The sequence below is a fragment of the Chrysochloris asiatica genome, unplaced genomic scaffold (assembly GCF_000296735.1).
Source record: "Chrysochloris asiatica unplaced genomic scaffold, ChrAsi1.0 scaffold00010, whole genome shotgun sequence".
NCBI lineage: Eukaryota > Metazoa > Chordata > Mammalia > Afrosoricida > Chrysochloridae > Chrysochloris > Chrysochloris asiatica.
Genome location: NW_006408528.1, coordinates 2,697,564 through 2,719,440, shown reverse-complemented (window position 1 = coordinate 2,719,440; position 21,877 = coordinate 2,697,564). Strand labels below are relative to the sequence as shown.

At 37.0% G+C, this 21,877-nt stretch overlaps 1 protein-coding gene across 1 annotated transcript in view; it reads right to left on the bottom strand.

Moving 5' to 3' along the window:
* VWDE (von Willebrand factor D and EGF domains) overlaps positions 1-21,877 on the bottom strand; it is a 125,156-nt gene that overhangs the window by 68,991 nt on the left and 34,288 nt on the right. The window contains exons 15-21 of the mRNA XM_006834386.1: positions 21,266-21,370; positions 15,080-15,194; positions 11,554-11,804; positions 9,705-9,924; positions 7,000-7,137; positions 6,850-6,909; positions 2,282-2,758 (exon numbers count right to left, since the gene is read on the bottom strand). Coding sequence (XP_006834449.1) covers positions 2,282-2,758; positions 6,850-6,909; positions 7,000-7,137; positions 9,705-9,924; positions 11,554-11,804; positions 15,080-15,194; positions 21,266-21,370 — 1,366 coding nt within the window. The remainder of the gene's footprint in view (positions 1-2,281; positions 2,759-6,849; positions 6,910-6,999; positions 7,138-9,704; positions 9,925-11,553; positions 11,805-15,079; positions 15,195-21,265; positions 21,371-21,877) is intronic.

Below are 21,877 nucleotides of genomic sequence, written 5' to 3'. Positions count from 1 at the left end.
ACAATAATTAAATAACAGCTTCAACTGTATACCAACAGGTAACTGACACAAACTCAAGCCAGATTTAGAAAAGTTCATGGAACTAAGAATATTGTTACTGATATCAGATGAATCCTGGCTAAAGGCAGAGAATACCAGAAAGATGGGTTTTTGTGTGTGTGCTTTATTAACTATGTAAAGACTTTTGACTGTATGCATCATGACAAGCTATGGAAAACATTGTGAAGAATGGGTATTCCAGAACACTTGATCATGCTCATAAGTAACCTGTACATAGAGGTAGCCAATGGAACAGAATGAGGCGACACCAAAAGTTTTAAAATCAGTGAAGGTGTGCTCCAGGAATGTATCCTTTAGCAATAGTTACTCTTCCTGCTGAGCAAATAATCTGAGAAGCTGGATTATATGAAGAAGAATGTGGCATCAGGTTTGGAGGAAGACTCCAACAACCTGAAATATGCAGATAAAACAACTTGCTTGCTGAAAGCAAAGAGGACTTAAAATACTCAATAATGAGGACCAAAGACCACAGGCTTCAGTATTGATTGCACCTGAACATAAAGAACACAAATACTCTGGCCACTGGACAAATAAATAACATGATGATAAATTAAATGGAGAAAAGATTGAAGTTGTCAAAGATTTCATTTTGCTTTGATACACAACCAACACTCATGGAAGCAGCAGTCAAGAAACCAAATGACATATTACACTAGGCATAAGAGCTCTTTAAAATGTTCAAGGGTAAAGACATACATTTGAGGACTAAGATAAGCCTGACACAAATCATGGTATTTTTCAATTGCCTCACATCCATGTGAAAGTTGGACAATGAATAAGGAAGGTCATAGAAGAATTGATGCAGTTGAGTTATGATGTTGGAGAACAATATTGAAAGTACCATGGCCTGTCAGAAGAACAAGAAAATCTGTGTTGGGAGAAATACAGCCAGAATGCTCCTTAGAAGCCAAAATGGCAAGACTTTACCTCTCATACTTTGGAGGAACTAGTCCTTGGAGAAGGACATCACGCTTGGTAAAGTGGAAGGTCAGTTAAAAAAAAGAATCCCCCCAACAAGATGGATTGGCACAAGTGTAACAATAATTATTAGAAAGGCACATGACCGAGCAGTGTTTTGTGCTGTTGTACATGGGGTCACTATGAATAGAAACGGACTCAATAGCACCTAACAACAACTGGGGTTTTTGTGGATTATATGATATTATTGATACAGAATGTTTCCACAGATACAATAAATGGGTACACAATAAATATATTTATAATATATATTATATAGTTGCAATGCTATATAGTATTATCAATATTTTTAACTCAGAAAAAAACATTTATTTTTATTCAAAATATTAAAGAATATAAAGGAAAAAATGGAGTAATTAGAAATAAATAAATAAGTGGAATAAATTGTTGGTAAGTAATGCTGCCAAGTCAGCTCAGACCCATAGCAGTGCTGTGCCCAGCATAAAGAAACACTGTCTGGTCCAGTCCTGCGTCATCCTCACAATCATTAACTACACTTGAGCACATTGTTGCTGCCACTGTGCCAATCCATACCTTTGGGGGTCTTCGTTTTTTTCACTGACCCCCTACTTTACCAAGCATGACTGGCCCCTCCTTACAATATGTCAACAGTATAAGAAATGAAGTCTAGTCATCCTGGCTTCTAAGAAGCATTCTGACTGTACTTCCAACACAGATTTGTTTGTTCTTCTGGAAGTCTTTTCACTACTCTTCTTCAAAATCATAACTCAAATGCATCAATTGTTCTAGGTCTCCCTTATTCATTGTCCAACTTTCGCATGAGTATGAAGCCATTGAAAATACCATGACTTGGGTCAGGTGCACCTTAGTCCTCAAACTGACATCTTTGCTTTTGAACATTTTAAAGATTTCTTGTATAGCAGATTTGCCTAATACAAACTTCTTGACTGCTTTTTCCATGACTGTTTATAGTGGATCCAAGCAAAAAGAAGTCTTCAACAACTTCAGTCTTTTCTCCATTTATCATGATGTTATTTATTGGTCTAGTGGTGAGGATTTTTGTTTTCTTTACATTGAGGTACATATTGGAGGCTGTGGAATAAATATATATGAATAAACAGAAAAACATGTATTCTACTTTGCTTAAATTTGAATTATATTATATTCTTTGTATCTTCCAGAGTTTTTATACTACCTTTGCAATTGACACCATTTCCGTAAAACCCAAAAGGGCAGAGTCCGCATTTGAAGTGACCATTTATGGTTTGCACGCAGGAAATACCAAGAAAACAAGGTGAATCGGCACAAGTTGGTATCTTGGGTGATTCAGGCTTTTCCAGTGAGATAGTGATTGCTCTAGTAACTGATAATTCAAACCCCTCCTTAGACTGTGGATAGCCTTGGGAAGATCTGTGAACTTGAGAATCATACTCTCCTGCCTCTGTTTGCATGGTGCTCTGAATACCCTTTTCTTTGCCATAAGAGCTGTTTGGGTTGGTGCTTAAAGAACTGAGGTTGTCAGCAGAAACTTCCACATCTTCCAGATTCAGAATTGTACTGAGAGCATGATCCACATGTTCAAAACCAGATATATGGTTGGAAATAAACTTCTTGGAGTTATTAACTTGAGTTGTAATTGATTTTAATAAGTGTGAGATCTGGTTGGTTGTATTCAAGAACTTTTTGATCGTAGCAGGACTGTGGGTAACGCTTGTACCAGCTGGTGAATTCTCAGTTGACGGTGGCTGAAAATCTGTATCTAAATAATAGAAAAATAAATAGAAAGGTTAGTAACATTTATTAATGCTCTGCTCTATTCACAATTGTTGTTGTTAAGTGCGGTCGAGTCGGTTCCGACCCATAGCGACCCTGTACAGGGTTTCCGAGGGTGTAAATCCTTACGGGAGTAGAAAGCCTCATCTTTCTCCCACGGAGCGGCTGGTAGTTTCGAACCGCTGACCTTAAGGTTCGCAGCCCGATTCGTAACCACTACGCTACAATATTAGGTAGTAAATAACTCATTCCTTTATTTGGTGTCTACTATATGTACATCATGTTTGGGAAGGTGGAGGGTCAAAGAAAAAAAGGAAGACCCCCAATGAGATGGATTGGCCAAGTGGCAGCATTGATGGACTCAAGTGTGGCAACAGTAGTGAGGTTGGTCCAGGGTCAGGCAGTGTTTCATTCTGCTGTGCATAAGGTCATTATGAGTTGGTACCGACTTGATGGCACCTAACAACAACAACAACATATGTATATAAGGAGTCCTGGGGTGGTGCTGCGGGTTAATGAACTGGACTGTAAGGTCAGTTTGAACTGCAAGATCAGTGGTTCTAACTCACCAGCCGCTCCTCGGAAATCCTATACAGGGACGCTATGAGTCAGATCCAACTAGACGGCACTTAACAACAACAGACGTATGTATAACAAGGAGTGCTGCTGACACAATGGCTGATAACCAAAAGGTCAGCTGCTTAATTCCACCAGCAGCTTGGGAGGAGAAAGATATACTAGTCTGTTATAAAGATCTCAGCCTTGGAAATACTCTGGGCAGTTTGTCTCTCTATATGGTAGTATAAGTCAGAATTGACTTAGCAATAGATTTGGTTTGGGTTTTGCATGTGTATATAACAAACAGACCTGGTAATACAGTTGTTAACAGCTTAGCTGGCAACTCAAAGTTGGTAACTCTCCATGGGAAAAATATATAGTAAGCTGCTTTTAATAAACATTATTGTTAAATGCGATCGAGTTGATTCTGACTGATAGCAACCCTGTATAGGGTTTCCAAGGAGCAGTTGTTGGGTTTGAACTGCTGACCTTTTGGTTCACAGTCCAGTGCTTATGCTATAGCCCTTGAAATCCTACTCTGCTCTATAGGATCAACTTGACATCAGTGGGTTTTGTTTTTGTTTTTGTTTTTTTGGTTTATGTGGGTAACACTATATTAAACAGATTATAATAAGAAGTCATGATGTGGTTCTTGACCTCAATAAATTTATGATCTATTTGGTATAAAAGATCACTCAGACTGTCGAATATATTTAAGTTAGTGGGTTAATGCGCTAGACTGCAAAGTTAGTTTGAGTGGCAAGGTCAGTGCTTCAAGTCACCAGCCACTCCTAGGAAACCCTATATAGGGTCACTCTGGGTCAGAAGCGATTTGACGGCCCTTAACAACAACTGTGAACAATAATTAATGATTTCATTAAGAATCAGAAATGACCATCAGAGTGAAACTGTTATTAAATCAAGCATCATGAGTAAAAACATTCAATTCAAGTGTCACTTGGATTAAACAAGCTGCAAATGAGATTAGAGAACTAGCTTAAATGTTATGTCTTTAGACCAATTCATCCACCCAGTCAGTGTTTTCTGACTATATGCTTCCCACAGAACTTTGCTCTTTACAATATTGATTCTTATGTGTCTCTTTCCTCTACTTGTTGCTGTTGTTAAGTGCCATAGTGTTGGTTCTGACTCATAGTAACTCTGTATAGAGTTTCTAAGGAATGGTTGATGGGTTTCAATCATTGACTTTGCAGGTAGTAATCCAGTGCTTATCCTACAGCACCACGCCAGAACTCCTTTTCTATACTAGTAGGTAATAATCTCGAACAAGAACTGCACATTAGTTATTTTCATATGCATGGACTCTGGTGCATAAAATAAAAAACTTTAAAAATACTACAAAAAAATTGGATTAATATCTATCATTCTAAAATACACGATACTCAGACTAACTCTTCAGTTTTTGTTGTTACTCATGTGCCGTGGGACTTGGTTGATTTGCATTCCTTTCCAGTCCCAGTTGAAAAAGGTTTTACTGAGGGAACAAACCTCTTTGTTTGAAAAAGAGTATTAGATCACTTAAGGACATAGAGTAGATGCTATGGCAATGTTGAGTATCAGCCACTGGATATCGAGGGGGAAATGTGAGTTGCTGAAATAGAAGGAGTTTCCCTTTGCCATAAGTTTTGTTCCCTCTAGCACTAAACAGGAGTCCTAGGGTGGCGCTGTAGGATAAGCACTGATCAGCTAACTGCAAGCTATGTAAGTTTGGCAGTTCAAACCCACCAGTCGCTCCTCAGAAACCCTATATGGGGTCGCTGTAATTCAAAGGCACTTAACAACGACAACAACAAGTGCACTGGACAGCCCCACCTCAATTTGAAGCACAAGGTGATGTTAAGAGCTGTCAAGTCAGTTCCAACTCATAGCAACCCTGTATAGGGTTTCCAAGGAGCAGCTGGTGAGTTTGAACTGCCAACTTTGCAGTTCAATCTGACCTTGAGGTTGAATGCTTATCCTATGGTATCACACCAGGACTCCAAGGTGATATAAAACCTGCAATAAAAAATCAGTAAGCTTAATACTAAGATTTCCAAAATGGACAATACATTGAAAGGGCTTTGGTACCACAACAGGACTCCAAGGTGATATTGTTGTTGTTGTTGTCAGGTGCCATCGAGTCGGAACTGACTCATAGCGACCCCATGCACAGCAGAACGAAACAATGTCTGATCCTGGGCCAACCTCACTACCGCTGCCACACTTGAGTCCATCAATGATGCCACCTGGCCAATCTATCTCGTTGGGGGTCTTCCTCTTTTTCTCTGACCCTCCACCTTACCCAGCATGACATCCTTCTCCAGCGAATGTTTCCTCTGGACAATATGTCCAAAGTATGAGAGACGAAGCTTAGCCATCCATCCTGGACTCCAAGGAGCACTCTGGGTGCACTTCTTCCAAAACAGATCTATTGGTTCTTTTGGCAGTCAATGTCAAGAAAACAAAAATCCTCACCACTGGACCAATCACCTTATTAATATACAATGTTTTTCATCAAAATAGGGTCCCATTAGCTTAACTACACCAAAAGTATGGTTCTTTAATACTGTCTTCTATAATTTACATTTAGACTTAAATCTTTTGAAATATTAATGTCCACCAATATTTTTTCTCTTCTTTTTAATGTTAGCATTCCCCCTGGACAACTTCCTTCCATGGCTGATGACTAAAGAATTATATCTTTAATTCAATTCCCTTTCCAGAATTCCACTTGGATATTCCATAGCAACCCCTCTATTTATATAAAGTGAATTCATTATTTTCCCACCTTCCAAAATCACTTTTTTTTTTTTGCATATTGCATATGATTGTCAATTCTACACTTTGATCTCCTAAATCAAACACTTGAAACTTAATGGCTCTTTTCCCTCACCAGGCGACCTCCACTCACTGACTAGTCACTGCCATTTTGCATCTTTAGCATCTCTTTCATCCATACTCACATCTCATCTGGTCAAAATATTTTCAAGTGTTATTAAATGTTTTAATAATGCCTTAGCTTAGTCTTTTTCCCACCTTCAAACTTACCCAACTCCTTCCTTACAAATGGACCATTCTTCAGACTACCCTTTAAATGAATTTTCTCAAATGTTAGCCTTATCATGAACCTCTTCAACTTCAAAATTCTCCTTAGAAAGTGACTCCCAAGTCGTGTTAGTGTTCTGGCCAGAATCTATCTTTATAGCTCCCACTGTTAAAGCAACCCCGCTTACCTCCTGTGCTCTAGGCACACTGAGTGATTCATGGTTCCCCATTTGAGCTACGATGTTAAATGCCTCCTTATGTTTGCTCATGCTGTTCCTTCTTCCTAGAATGCCTTCTCTCTCCTGATCGGATCATTCAGATTCAGCCCTAGTAATACTACTTTTCTTTATCACTTCAGGTAGATGTGATTCATGAATAGTGTTTCTACTATTCCCTGGAGGCACTTTTATCAAAATACAAGGAATAATTAATTTCAAAAATTACTTGCCATACTTCTTGCTATCACACTCTAACCTGTTGCCATAGGATATGTCTTGTTTATATCAGCTTGTTGCATGACATAATACATTTGTACTGCATGAGAGAGAATGACTAAAACTGAGTGGATTAAATTAATTAGATTCAGCAGAGAAAACACTTATGGCATAAAGCAAGGACTGTTACCATGACACATTTTCCCATCACCATGAAATCCTTTTGGGCATGAACCACAATGATAGGAGCCAAAGGTATTGAAACACGCTACTCCTGGAATGCAAGGACTGGATTCACACTCATCAACATCTTCCTGACAATTTTTGCCTACAGAAAATATAAATCAAGAGTTCAAGTTATTCAAAATATTAGCTGTCCAGTCAAATGTTCATTATTTGATTTTTCCCACTTTTTACATATGACACTCTAACCCCACAAAAGCAGTAAAATACATTATGAAGGGAGAATGATGCTGCTTTTTAAATATATATATATACATGTATATCAACATAAAGCTATTAGTTACTTCCATTCAATAATCAACAAGATTCTTCAGAAAATGAGATTTTTAGGAGTCCTGGTGTGGCACTGGATAAGCACCAACCCACTAACCATAAAGTCCACAGTTCAAACACACCAGCCACTCCTTGGAAACCCTATACAAGGTTACTAAGAGTTGGAACCAACTTGACAACACTTAACAAGTACAATAAGAAGATTTCAATAGTCCACTAATATTTTTAAGGCTCAAAAGTACAATATTATAGGGACCACAAGGTTGGTTTGAAACACAAGGTCAGGTCAGTAGTTCAAACTCACCAGCTGTTCCTTAGAAACCCTATACAGGGTTGCTATGAGCCAGAACCAACTCGACATCACTGATCAACAGTGACAACAATGTCTACATTGTTTAAAAATTCAGTGATTTTAGAAAAGCTATTGCCTTCTTAGCTTAAGGATACTTTATTCAGTGTTTGGTCCAGTTTTTAACTTTTTGTGAAATTCTATGAAAATTTTATAGCATGCTAGGAAATTCACTTTTAGGATTTCCCTCAATAAAAAAATTTAAGATAAAGTGATGCTGTTTGGAATGCTTAAAAACTTTTTTGAATGAATAAATTCTTCAACATTATGGTAGCATGTATTATACAAAAGTCTATGACGCATCAGTGGGTGAAAACTTGAATCCTTTCAAATGCCATTAGCACAATGTGAGAAGAAAATAAAGGGGCCTATCATTCTATTACCAAATCATGATTTTTTTAAAAATGCTGAAGAAAACTAGAAGACACCTAACTATTGTGCTTTCTTCTAATATTAAAATAGATGTCTTCAAGAAATAGATTATTGCATTTCATTAATTTAACATTTACATTTATTTAAATAAAATAAATATTGGTATGCATTTTTTACTCTTAAAGTCCTGAAAATTAAAGTTTATCAGTTACACACTTATTTGAGGTTACTAGAACCAAGCATTTTAGAGCAATTAACAAGTAATTAAGTATACTAAAAATGTATTTTAACTTAGTGCCATAACATTTCTGAATTAATGAATAATAAATAAAACATCTTGAGTGATTGTTTTCTATCATTAAAGTCATCATTTAAAATTTTTTATATATTATATTCTAACAATACATTTAAACATATTTCTATGGGGCTACTAGTAGAAATGCTTATAAGCCAACCAGACACAATATGGATTTACAACTAGAATAACGAGCAATATTACAAGACTACATACATGTAAGCAATATTGTTGTTGTTGTTAGGTGCCATTGAGTCAGCACCTAATCACAGTGACCCTATGCACAGCAGAACGAAACACTGCACGATCCTGGGCCAACCTGACTATTGTTGCTATGCTTGAGTCCATCGATGCTGCCACTTGGCCAATCGATCTTGTTGGGGGTCTTCCTCTTTTTCTCTGACCCTCCACCTTACCAAACATGATATCCTTCTCTAGTGACTGGTCCATCCTGACAATATGACCGAAGTATGAGAGATGAAGTTTGGCCATCTTGGCCTCCAAGGAGCACTCTGGCTACACTTCTTCCAAAACAGATCTATTGGTTCTTTTGGCAGCCTATGGCCCTTTCAATATTCTCCTCCAGCACCATAACTCAAAAGCATCAATTCTTCTACGGTCTTCCTTATTCACTGTCTAGCTTTTGCCTGCATATGAGGTTATTGAAAATACCATGGCTGGCTCAGGCACACCTTAGTCCTCAAGCTGACATCTTTGCTCTTCACACTTTAAAAGGTCTTGTACAGCAGATTTGCCTAATGCAATCTGGCATTTGATTTCTTGACTGCTGCTTCCATGAGTGTTGATAGTTGATCCAAGAAGAATGAAGTCCTTGACACCTTCAATCTTTTCTCCATTGTTAAGAATGTTGTTTATTGGTCCGGTGGTGAGGATTTTTGTTTTCTTTACATTGAGGTGTAATCCATACCGAAGGTTGTACTCTTTGATCTTCATCAGCAAATGTTTTAAGTCCTCTTCACTTTCAGCAAGCAAGATTGTATCATCTGCATATTGCAGGTTGTTAATGAGTCTTTCTCCAACCCTGATGCCATGTTTTTCTTCATAAAACCCAGCTTCTTGGATTATTTGCTCAGCATACAAGCTGAATAAGTATGGTGAAAGAATACAACCTTGTCACACACCTTTCTTAATTTTAAACCATTCAGTGTTCCCATGTTCTGTTTGGACCAGAAAATGGGCATCAGATAAATTTTTGATTACTTTTGATTAGGATTTAGAAAAGGTTTATCAAAATCTCTAAGACCACACATGTGCTTGAGCAATCTATAGATGAAAGTTCTGGTGCATTTTCCTTTCTCATTTGTTCACATTCTAATTTGGTGCATAAGGAACCCAAACTTACCTTTGAACTGAGAGGGGCAATCACAGGAATAACTGTGAAAACCACTAATGCATCTGCCATGACCACAGGGGTTAGATTGGCACTCACTGGTGTCTATTTCACAAAGACCACCCCGAAAACCAGGCAAGCAGACACATAGGTATACCCCACTTCCTGGAGGAAAGTTCATATCAGACACACATGATCCGCCATTCATGCAATCACAAGATTTCAAGGTCACCTGCAGAGCAACAAAAAGGAAATGATTTATTTTGCAGTGAAGTTATCTTCCTTCTATGCCCTTGGAATCATATAGGCATACAGTATACACACAAGTATGACAAAATAACATATTTTTGCAAGCATTTAAAACATATATATCTAATAGGATGATAATTTTTTTAAAAATTGTTTAATAAGGCTATGATATCAGAGCAAAGCTTGAAAATAAATTCTAGGGATCTATTTTTTCTTTTATTGCAAAATTGATTCTATAATGCAAGAACTAAGAAAAACTAAGTCAAAGTAGAAAGTAGTTGGTTCCCAATTAATAGGTCAGTTCCTAAATCATCACTGGAATTACTGGGTTAACATGATATAGGACCTAATTGCTTCTTTGAAAAGTGTGTCTCAAGATTCATGTGAGTGTAGGACACAAAAGCAATTTATAAATATTCAAAGCTAATAATCCAAGAAGCTGGGTTACATGAAGAAAAACATGGCATTAGGATTTGAGGAAGACTCATTAACAACCTAAGATATGCAGATGATACAACCTTGTTTGCTGAAAGTGAAGAGGTCTTCAAATACTTAGTGATGAAGATAAAAAACCACAGACTTTGGTAAGAATTGCATCTCAATGTAAAGAAAACAAAAATCCTGTCCACTGGACCAATAAATTACATTCTTATCAATGAAGAAAAGATTGAAGTTGTCAGGGACTTCATTCTTGGATCAACTCTCAACACTCATGCAATTAGCAGTCAAGAAAGATGTATTGCATCAGGCAAATCTGCTGCACAAGTCCTTTTTAAAGTGTTTAAGAGCAAAGATGTCAGCTTGAGGACTAAGGTGTGCCTGACCCAAGCCATGGTATTTTCAATAACATATGCATACGAAAGCTGGATAATGAATAAGGAAGACTATAGAAGAATTGATGTATTTGAGTTATGGTGTTGGAGGAGAATATTGAAATTACCATGGGCTGCCAAAAGAACAAACAGATCTGTGTTGGAAGAAGTGCAGCCAGAGTGTTTCTTGGAGGACAGGATAGCCAAACTTCGTTTCTCATACTTAGGATATATTGTCAGAAAGGACAGGACCAGTCACTGGAGAAGGACTGTTTGGTAAGGTGGAGGGTCAGAGAAAAACAGGAAGACCCCCAGCAAGATGGATTTGCAAAGTGGCAGCATCAATGGGCTCAAGTGTGGCAACAATTGTGAGGTTGGCCCAGGACCGGGCAGTATTTCGTTCTGTTGTGCATAGTGTCGCTATGAGTCAATATCAACTCGATGGCACCTAACAACAACAACAAAAACTAATGACTAACAATAAAAACTAAGGAAAACTGGAACCATAGTTGGTAAATTAAAATGTTGATTTCTAATTCAATGTTTGAGATTATAAAATAAATTCTAAAAGAGCATGAGCTAATTATCTTTAATGGAGCTAGACATCATTAAGTTCTGTATCTGTATCATAATTGAATTAAAAAGAAAGTCATCTCAGGATTAGTGATTTGATCCATGATTGCTGTGGCTGGAAATCTCTCCTAAGGGTTCACATTCTTACAAAGAATAGTAAAAAAAAAATTATGTAGTTATTACTATTGTTAAAAACTGAGTGATATTTATATCATTACAAATATTACCTCAATGGTGACTCTAGTTTTAGCCTGGCATTCATCATTTAGGTATACAGTGAATAGTTGAGGGGTCTGTGAATCTGTTTTCCACATAAGCAGTCCTGTGGGGGAAACACTTGCTCCTTCAGGACCAGAGTCTAAGGTAAAACGGATGTCAGAGCCTTCTGGATCAAAGGCCATGAATTGGTACGTAAAGTTTTCTCCATAAAATGCCTGCAATCTGTCTTGTGGTACTTGAATTACTGGGGGTTGGTTGTCTGTAACAGAGAAAACATTTACTTTCTTACCTGCTTGGGAAAGGAAAGAAGAGTGATGTGAAGCACTCCCACTGAGACTTTCCTAAAATCTATTAGCTACTTTCCCCAACATCACCTAGACTATATTTTCCCCTCATTTTGAAAAAAAAAAAAAAAATTCTATTCTATTCTTTGCAATGTAAAACAGAGGTGCAAGGCTCCAATCTTTGCTATGAGAGCATGAAATCACGTTGAATATAGCATAAAAAAAGAAGCACATTTTCATTGGCCAGGCTGGATACAAGTCCTCTGTACCTGAAATTAAGTCTCAGTATTCACCATCTCACTGCTGGCTCTCTCACAGTCTCTCATGTGTCCTCTGTCCCTTTCGCCCGCATTTCTATCCTCTAGTCCTTCCTTTCTCTCTTTATTTCTCTGGTAGCAAAGTGGTTATGAATCGAGCTGCTAACCTCAGGGTCAGCAGTTTGAAACTACCAGCTGTTCCACAGGAGAAAGATGAGACTTTCTGCTCCCATAAAGATTTACAGCCTCAGAAACCCTGTGCAGGTCGCTATGAGTTGGAAACGACTCCACGGCACATAACAACAACATCCATGACTGACATGTTCATTTCTCTTCCCTTTCCTTTCCTTGTTGTAGCTGTCTCTCTAGTTATAATATTTAGAAACCAGTAGTCATGCCAAACAAGGAGTATCTGATTGGCACAAGTGGTTAAGCACTGGACAACTAGCCAAAAGGTTGGTGGTTCAAAGCCACCAGGCAGGTCTGGTGATTGTTTTGGAAAAACCACAGCTTTGAAAACCCTGTGCAGCAGTTCTACTTTGCAAAGATTGGTCACCATTGGTCAGAATCGATTTACTGGCAACTAACAACAAAATTGTCATGCCAGTCATCTGTTCCTCAAAGATCCTTCTAGTGGTTGACTTTATACATTGGATTTGTGGCTTTTTCAGAGACCATAGATAGGACCCTTTATGTTGTGCATTAGAACTGACTTGATGGCACACAACAACAACCATAAAGACATACTGACTGGCTCAACAGATAGAAAGAACAGCCTCATGAAGTTGTACTGGGCACAAACCTCTGCTTGCATCAGGGAACCTTGATGAAAAGTGACTTCAGTTCTGCCTTTCATTAGGCCCGGTATATCCTCACACAGGATCTTAATTTACTGATAATTAATTCCCTTATTCTTAATATAAAGGAATTGAAACAACAGATGATATTTTAAGATCCCTTATATCTTTGGACAAAAAAAAAAAAATCTACCAACTGCTTCTCAGAAACCCTAATACAAGGTCCCTATGAGTTGGAAGTTGAACTGCAAGGTCGGCGGTTCAAGCTCACCAGCTGCTCCTTGGAAACCCTATACAGGGTCGCTATGGGTTGGAACCGACTCGACGGCACTTAACAACAATAACATCAACTGCTGTAGCGTGAAGTCCAACTCACAATGACTCTATAGAACTACTCCATAGGGTTTCTTACCAAAGCTATTGTGGTGCTGTTGGGCAAGCACTGGACTGCTAACTGCAAGATCAGTGGTTAAACCTACCACCAATCCTTGTCAGTTGGAATCTATTTGATGACACTTAACAGCAGTAACAAAGGAGCTCTGGTAGTGTAGTGGTTATGGAGTTGGGCTGCCATCCTCAAGATCAGCAGTTTGAAACTACCAGTGGTTTTGCGTGAGAAAAGATGAGGCTTTCTACTCCCATGAAGATTTATAGCCTCAGAAACCCTGTGCAGGGTCACTATGCGTCAGAACTGACTCCACGGTACTTAACAACAACAAACAACAAAAACAGCAATAACACCAGCAAATCTTTACAGAAGCAAACTACCTCATCTTTCTCATGCAGAGCTGTTGGTAGGTTGGAACTGCTGACCTCTCAGTTAGCAGTCCAACACTTAATGCACTGAATCATAAAGGCTCCTTTGAATCAACCATGCATAGCCATTAAAAACATAAATAGACACCAGTTCAGAAGCTGCATTGTTTCTGTTGTCTCTTTTACTAAGTTCTTCCCCACATTTCAAATAACTCCTCAAACTATTTCTTGAGTTTTAGACCTGAGCAGGGAATCCTGGTGTGGTGCTGTTGGATAAGCACTGGACTGTTAATGACAATGTCAACAGTTTAAACTCACCAAGTGCTCCTTGGAAACTCTGTAAGGGTCACTGTGAATAGAAACCAGCTAGACAGCACTCAACAACAACAACATATCTGAGTAGTGACAAATGGACTAAGACAATAATACCCAAACATGTATAAACTGTGATATTATCATACATGTGATATTATTATACATGATATTAAAGTTTCTAAGACATCATTACATAAGATTACATGAGATTGGGAAGTAATTGAATCTTATTGTATCTAAGGAAGCCCTTGTCTTCTCCCTGAGGGAAGAGAATCTGAGGGACACACACATGTAGAATCATATACAGCTTTATTTGGGAAAGTGAATAAATCATGTCGCACATGACTAGAATTTGGTGCATTGTTTGATTGAAACCAAGTATCCAGAAATTAACTATATCCATTATGATACTCAGAGTCCTGATGTGGTACTATAGAATAAGCACTGTATTGCTAACTGCAAGGTCAGCAGTTTAAATCCTTCAGCAACTCCTTGGAAACCCTATATAGGGTTGCCGTAAGTTGGAATCGACTTGACGGAACTTATCAGCAACAATTGCATTATTATACTCATAGAGGCACAAAATGATAGTTCTGGAAAGAATTTCATAGATTATTGAGTGCATGAATTTTATTGAATAGAAGATGAGCCGGAGCCTTAGTAGATTAAATGGTCAAAAACCTTGTTACAAATCTGAAGAGTGATAAGAACAAGATCTAAGCCCTTGGTTTCAAAGTAATATTCTCTTTCCACTAAACACACTGACATTTATATGGGTCTTTTTTTTTTTTTTTTTTTCATAAAATGTTTGAAAGTAGGTATTTGGACTTGCATAATTGTTTGTAGCTAAATTATTCATTTCCATTTCTCCCATTAATAATTCATATTGGTTTCTTTATCAAATACTAAAATAAAAATTCCATTCCATATTAAGTATAATCATAGATATTATAAAAAGAAATTCTTTTCTATTTTCTTCCAACAAAATAAATTATACATTTAGAATAAATGTTAAATTGAATATAGTGCTAATCCATCTTTTAAAAAGTCATTTAAGTCATGTTTTTAAATTACTTTTAGAATATTTTGTATAGAAAATTTATAAGTTAATAAAGAATAACTTACTTTCTGAAAATGACCACGTGAATTGTGAAATGTTAGGTCTACATATCAAACAAGAGCTGGTAGGATTTTTATCCCCTTCAACATAGCAGAGTCCATCGATAAAGCAAACTTTCTCCTAATAAAGTTTTTAAAAAGGAAAACAATGAACAGACAACTACAGTGCATGTTTAGGAGGGAAAAACTACAAGGAAGAAGCATATATATTAATAATTCCAATAAAATTGAATTATAAATCTGTTTATTTTTCATATCTTATAATCATAAATGCAAGATAGAGAATAAATTATGCCCAGAATGAGATCTATGAATAAGAAAAGTTATGTCCCTATTCAAAATTACAGGGCTTATAAATAATACCTCAAGGTCAGCAGTTCGAAACTACCAGTTGATCTGAGGGAGAAAGATGAAGCTTTCTGCTCCTGTAAAGATTTACAGCCTCGGAAACACTATGCATGGTCACTATGAGTTGGAACCGACTCCACAGCACATAACCACCATCACCACCATCACCGTAGATAATACCAAGTGAGATTTCCATTTTATTTTTGGCTTTTCACTCCTAAACTCATGCTGGGAGCACTTTATTTATAAAGTGGTAAACCTGATTTTTTTTTTTCCCCTGCACATTTTATAAAGTCACATTAGTTTACAGCTGTCCTCCGTCCTTCTAGCTGCCCACTATGCTTTGTGATCATAGCAAGCTGGGTCAGATCCATGGCATAATCATTCACACTTGATAATGAATATCATTACACACAACAGTTGAAATAGAATCTGACACACACAGAACTAATGATTGTTAAATGTAGCAATCACTTTTAATGTAGGAAAAGACCAAATTTTGCTCATGATCTATAAATGTCACTCATTTTACAGTATTTCCTTGTACATTAATCAGAACATTATGCAAAACTAAGCAAAAATAGCCCCAAGAGAATAATACAAACCTTAACAACATTTTAAATGTACTGTAGTACATATAAAAATGGAATATTCAGGAGAAAATAAAAATCAGCCAAATTCTGAAAAATAGAAAATACTTAGTGATCTAATCTGATTGCTAGTCTCAAGAAAATCAGATTTACAATTGAGAAAAAGGTAATTTGGGGCAATTTACATAAATATTATTTGATATGCTCCTCAGTTTTGAAGAGTAAAGTGATATAAGATCAGTTATCAAATAATATGTAAGACATCTGTTGATGAGTCCAGTAGATATAGATTAAGAAAAGGGTGTGACCAACAGGGCTCAGTTCAGTAACCCATCAAGTGGCACATTTCTACACTAAACTTAGTTTCCAGGGAAAAAACAACAAACAACTCCTATTAAAAGTACTTCCCTTATGTATTTGATAAACTCTACACATTAGCGTAGTGGTTACGAATCACGAATCGAGCTGCGAACCGCAAGGTCAGCAGTTCGACACTACCAGCTGTTCTGCAGGAGAAAGATGAGGCTTTCTGCTCCCGTAAAGATTTCCAGCCTCGGGAACCTTGTACAGGGTCGCTGTGAGTCGGAACCGACTCAATGGCACATAACAACAACACCATATATATACATATATGGAGCTCTGGTAGCGTACTGGTTACGAATCGGGCTGTGAGCATCAAGGTCAGCAGTTTGAAACTACCAGCTGTTCCACGGGAGATAGATGAAGCTTTCTGCTCCCATAAACATTTACAGCCTCGGAAACCCTGTATAGGGTCACTATGAGTCGGAACTGACTCCCTGGCACATAACCACCACCACCACACATATGTATGTCACCACAAAGTGGGCTACACCTCCAAGATGAAATATATCTTACTGGAAAACCATTATTACTACTTTATTTTTTTTAAGTACATATGTAAGAATGAGAGTACATTTTTAAATGGTTGCAATGGCAAATGTTTTGTTGCATATGTATTTCCATAACAAAAAAAAACCAATGAATCAAAAAAAACATAATGAATCTCCTCTCATTATGTATTTATTTTAACTTCAAAATGTTAAAAGTAGGAATTTTTGCTATTTCAAGAAGATATATGCAGAGTAATATAGTTTCTAATCGTTGTTGTTGTTAGATGTCATGGAGTCAATTCCAATTCATAAAGACCCTAGATATAAAAGAGTAAACCACTGCTCAGTTGAGTATCACCCTCACAATCTTTCCTATGCTTGACTCCATTGCGTTGAGGGTCTTCCTCTTTTCCACTGACTCTCTACCCAACATGATGTTCTTCTCTAGGGACTGATAACTTCCTGATAGCATGTCAAAAATACATGAGATGAAATCTCACCGTCCTAGATTCTAAGAAGCATTTTGGTTGTACTTTTTCCAAGACAGTAGTCTATGTTTGCCTTTCTGGAAAACATTCAGTATTCTTTGCTAACACCACAATTCAAATGCATCAATTCTTCTTTAGTTATCTTTATTCATTGTTCAGCTTGTGCATGCATATGAAGCGACTGTAATTACCATGGCTTGAGTCAGCCGCGAAGCGACTGTAATTATCATGGCTTGAGTCAGCCGCACCTGCGCCTTCATCTTCAAAGCGATATCTTTGCTTTTGGCACTTGAAAGAAGTCTTTTGTAGTAGATTGCTCAATGCAAAATGTTTTTTGACTTCTTGATTTACTGTTTCATGAGCACTGATTGTGGATCCAAGTAAAATGAAATCCTTGACAACTTTAATATTTTCTGCATTTATCATGATGTTACTTATTGGATTAGTTGCAAGGATATTTGCTTTGTGATGAACTGTTGTAGTTATTTGTAAGTGCGTCAAGTCTCCTTCACTTTCACCAAGCAAAACTATGTCATCTGCATATAGCAGGTTGTTTATGAATCATACTCTGATACTAATGCCCCATTCTTCTTCATATAGTACAGCGTATGGATTGAAAAAGTGTGGAAAAAGTATACAACACTGACACACACCTTTTCTGATGATAAATTACACAGTTATCTCCTTGTTCTATTTGCATTACTACCTCATGTTCTATGTACAGGTTCTGCATGAGCATAATTCTGGAATTCCCATTCTTGGCAAGGTTTAATATGTAACATACATAAATTGTTATGATCCAAACAGACTTTGCATAATCAATAAAACCCAATACACATCTCTTCAGTATTCTCTGCTTTTAGCCAAGATCCATGTGACATAAGCAATGATTTCCCTTGTTCCACATCCTCTTTTGAATCCAGCTTGAATTTCAGGCAGCTCCCTGTCACTGTACTACTGCAACTGTTTTAACTATCTGAACCAAAAATTTATTTGCATGTGATACTAATGATATTGTTCAATGATTTCTACATTCTGTAGGATTACATTTCTTTGGAATGGGCACAAATATGTATCTCTTCTGGTAAGTTGGCCAAGTAGTTGTCTTCCAAATTTCTTGGCATAGACAAGAGAAAGTCCATGCCAAAAGTTGAAACATCACACTTGGAATCTGTCAACTCCTGCAGCGTTGACTCCTTTTTCCAGTACCATTGATTCTTGATCAAATGCTACCTTCCGAAATGGCTGAACATTGACCATTGCTTTTTGGTATACTTACTTTGTGTACTCTTTCTCTTTTCTTTTGAAGTTTTCTGCATTGTTCAATATTTTTCCTATTGTTTTATTGTTAAGTGTCATTGAGTCGATTCTGACTATAGGATCCTTCAACGTTGCAACTCAATCTTGATTTTTTTATCTTCAGTTATTTCAGCTTGAGAATTGCCGAGTGAATTCTCACCTTTTGGTTTTCTAACTCCAAGTCTACCTATTTAATTATAATACTTTTCTGTGTCTTCTCAAGTTGTCCTTTGAAATTTTCTGCTTAACTCCTGTACTTCATAAATTCTACAGGTAACTTTAGCTTCTCTACATTTAAGAGCAAATTTCAGGGTCTTCTGACATCCATTTTGTTCTTTCCTTGTCTTCTTAATGACCTTTTCTTTTCTTCATATGTGATTCTCTTAATTCCATTTCACATCTTCTCTTGTTTTCAGACATTAGTGTTCAGTGTATCAAATTTATTCTCGAGATACTCTCTAAATTCAAGGCAGTATTTTTGGCTCTTGTGGATTTGTGTTAATTTTTTCCAGCTTCAACCTGCAGTTGCATATGAGCAATTGATATTTTTTTCAACAGTTGGTCCCTAGCCTGATTCTGGCTGACAATATTGAGCTTTTCCGTCATATCTTTCCATAGATGTAGTCAATTTGATTCCTGTGTATTCAATTTCAAAAGGTCTACAGTGTATAGCCACTGTTTACATTGTTAGATAATGGTATTTGCAATTAATAAATCATTGGTTATGCAAAATTCTATTATGCAATCTCCAGCACCATTTTTATCATCAAGATAATATTTTCCAGCTACTAATCCCTTTTCGGGAGTCCTGGTATGACACTACAGAATAATGCACTGGACTGCAAGGTTGGTTTGAACCACAGAATGGCATTTGAACTCCCCAGCTGCTCCTCAGAAACCCTATATAGGATCTCTATGAATACAACTTACTGGACAGCATTTAACAACAACAATCTCTGTTTCTAACTTTTGCATGCCAATCACCAATGCATTCCAATTATCAATGAATCTCTCTCTCTCTCTCTTTTTTTTTCCTAGTTTTTAAACTTTCTATTGTGAATTGAATGAAGATTTACAGAGGAGATCATCAGTTTTACATTCAACAAATCTTACACTTCATTTCATCTCAATGATTGCAATCTCTTCTATGTAACATCACTTATCCCATTCTTCCTTCTCTTCCAACCCTTCTGAACTTTATCCTTGGGTAAATTTTACCTTTTGTATCTCAAATGGCTGACATTCTAAGCTGTGCAAACCTCACTAGTGTTGTTGTCCCCCTGTATACCTAGCTACTGTTTGGTATTGTGCCACAGGGTTGAGTTTAATTCCAGACCTGAAGCATGGCCAACAGCCATCGTCTCAAAGTTCCACCAGTCTTTATCTAGACAGTAAGTCTGGTCTTTTTATGATGTTATCATTGTTTCTTGATTACACTCCAATTATCAATGCATTATGATTGCATGTTTCATCAATTTCAGATTGCAAAAGTTTGAAAAAGAACATCAATTTCTTTATCTTTTGACATTCAGAATTGATGGGTAATTTTGACTAATGACCTTCTTTTTAGGTATACAGATATTATCATATTGCTGATAGCAATGGGCTTCAGGGTATATCTTGAAATGATTTTTGATGATGAATGCAACATAATTCCACTTCAGTTTGTCATTCCTGGCATAGCAGACCATATATTTGTGATTCAGAATGGATAATACCAGTGCTTCTCAGCACACTAATCTGAGGATATTGATCTTTATGCACAATCCACAATATAATTATTCATGTATGTTTGCACCTGTTTCTCCTCATGTTCAGCCATTCCATTTCAGCAAATGGAGGTCCTGAAAGCTTTATTACATCCATGTCATTAAGGCCAACTCTACTTTGAGGAGGCAGCTCTTCCCCAGTACTATTTTGAGTACCTTTCAACCTGAAAGACTCATCTTCTGGCATTATATCAGACAATGTTTTATTGGTTTTCATAAGATTTTCAGAGATCAGTTTTTTCAGAAGTAGACTGTTAGTTTTGTTAGTCATGAAGCTTTGCTGACACCTGTTCACCAGGTTTGCGTGACTCTACTGATGTTTGAATTACCAGTGGCAAACTTTCTAGCAAAAGGGGAACATGCAAGCCAACACATGCAAATACATGCAAGTACAACAATCTGATAGATGAGTGGTAGGTTTCTAATAGAGAAAAGGTTTTCTCAAGTTTATATAGTATTAAACTATATGAAAATGAATAAAGTTTTTCTCTTTAAGAATTTCAGATATATAGGTAGAAAACCCACAAATAATATGACAACAGCACACCTTAGAATGTCAGCCATTTGAGATTTTGAAAAAAAAAAAAGGTAATGTTTACCCAACAATAAAGTTCAGAAGGGTTGGGAAAGAAGGATGAATGGAAACAAGGAACAGAGACAGGTAGAAAGATAACTGATGTTACATTGAGGGGATTGTAATCATTGAGATGAAATAAAGTATCTGCTTTTTTTAGTACAAAACTGATGTTCTGCTCTGTAAACCTTCACTTAATTCACAATAAAAAGCTAAAAAGAGAAATTAAAATGCATGCAATGTAAATATTAATATAAGTGAAAAGATACATACCTTTGCAGTACATGAGTTGTTTTCATAGGGACGACAAACATGACAAGAACTATCATATATGATCAATATTTTGGGATTACTGAATCTATAGCCATCGTTGGATACCTGTAAGATGTAGTTTTATGAGACAAAATTTGTTCTAAGTGTAGCCACATAAATTTAATATGAAGTTTAAATTTATAAATACTCTTAGTTTTATAATATAGTTCTTGTTATTGTTGTTAGGTGCCATCAAGTCATATGGACCCAGAACGACCTTATGCACAGTAGAATGAAACGCTGCCCAACCCTGGGCCAACCTTACTACTGTTGCCATGCTTGAGTCCACCAATCCTACCACTTCGCCAATCCATCTCATTGGAGGGTCTTCCTCTTTTTCTCTGACTCTCCACCTTACCAAACATGGTATTCTTCTCCAGTGACTGGTCCCTCCTGGCAATGTGTCCAAAGTATGAGAGACGAAGTTTGGCCATTTTGGCCTCCAAGGAGCACTCTGGCTGCACTTCTTCCAAAATGGATCCATTAGTTCTTTTGGCAGCCCATGGCACTTTCAGTATTCTCCTCCAACACCATAACTCAAAAGCATCAATTCTTCTATGGTCTTCCTTATTC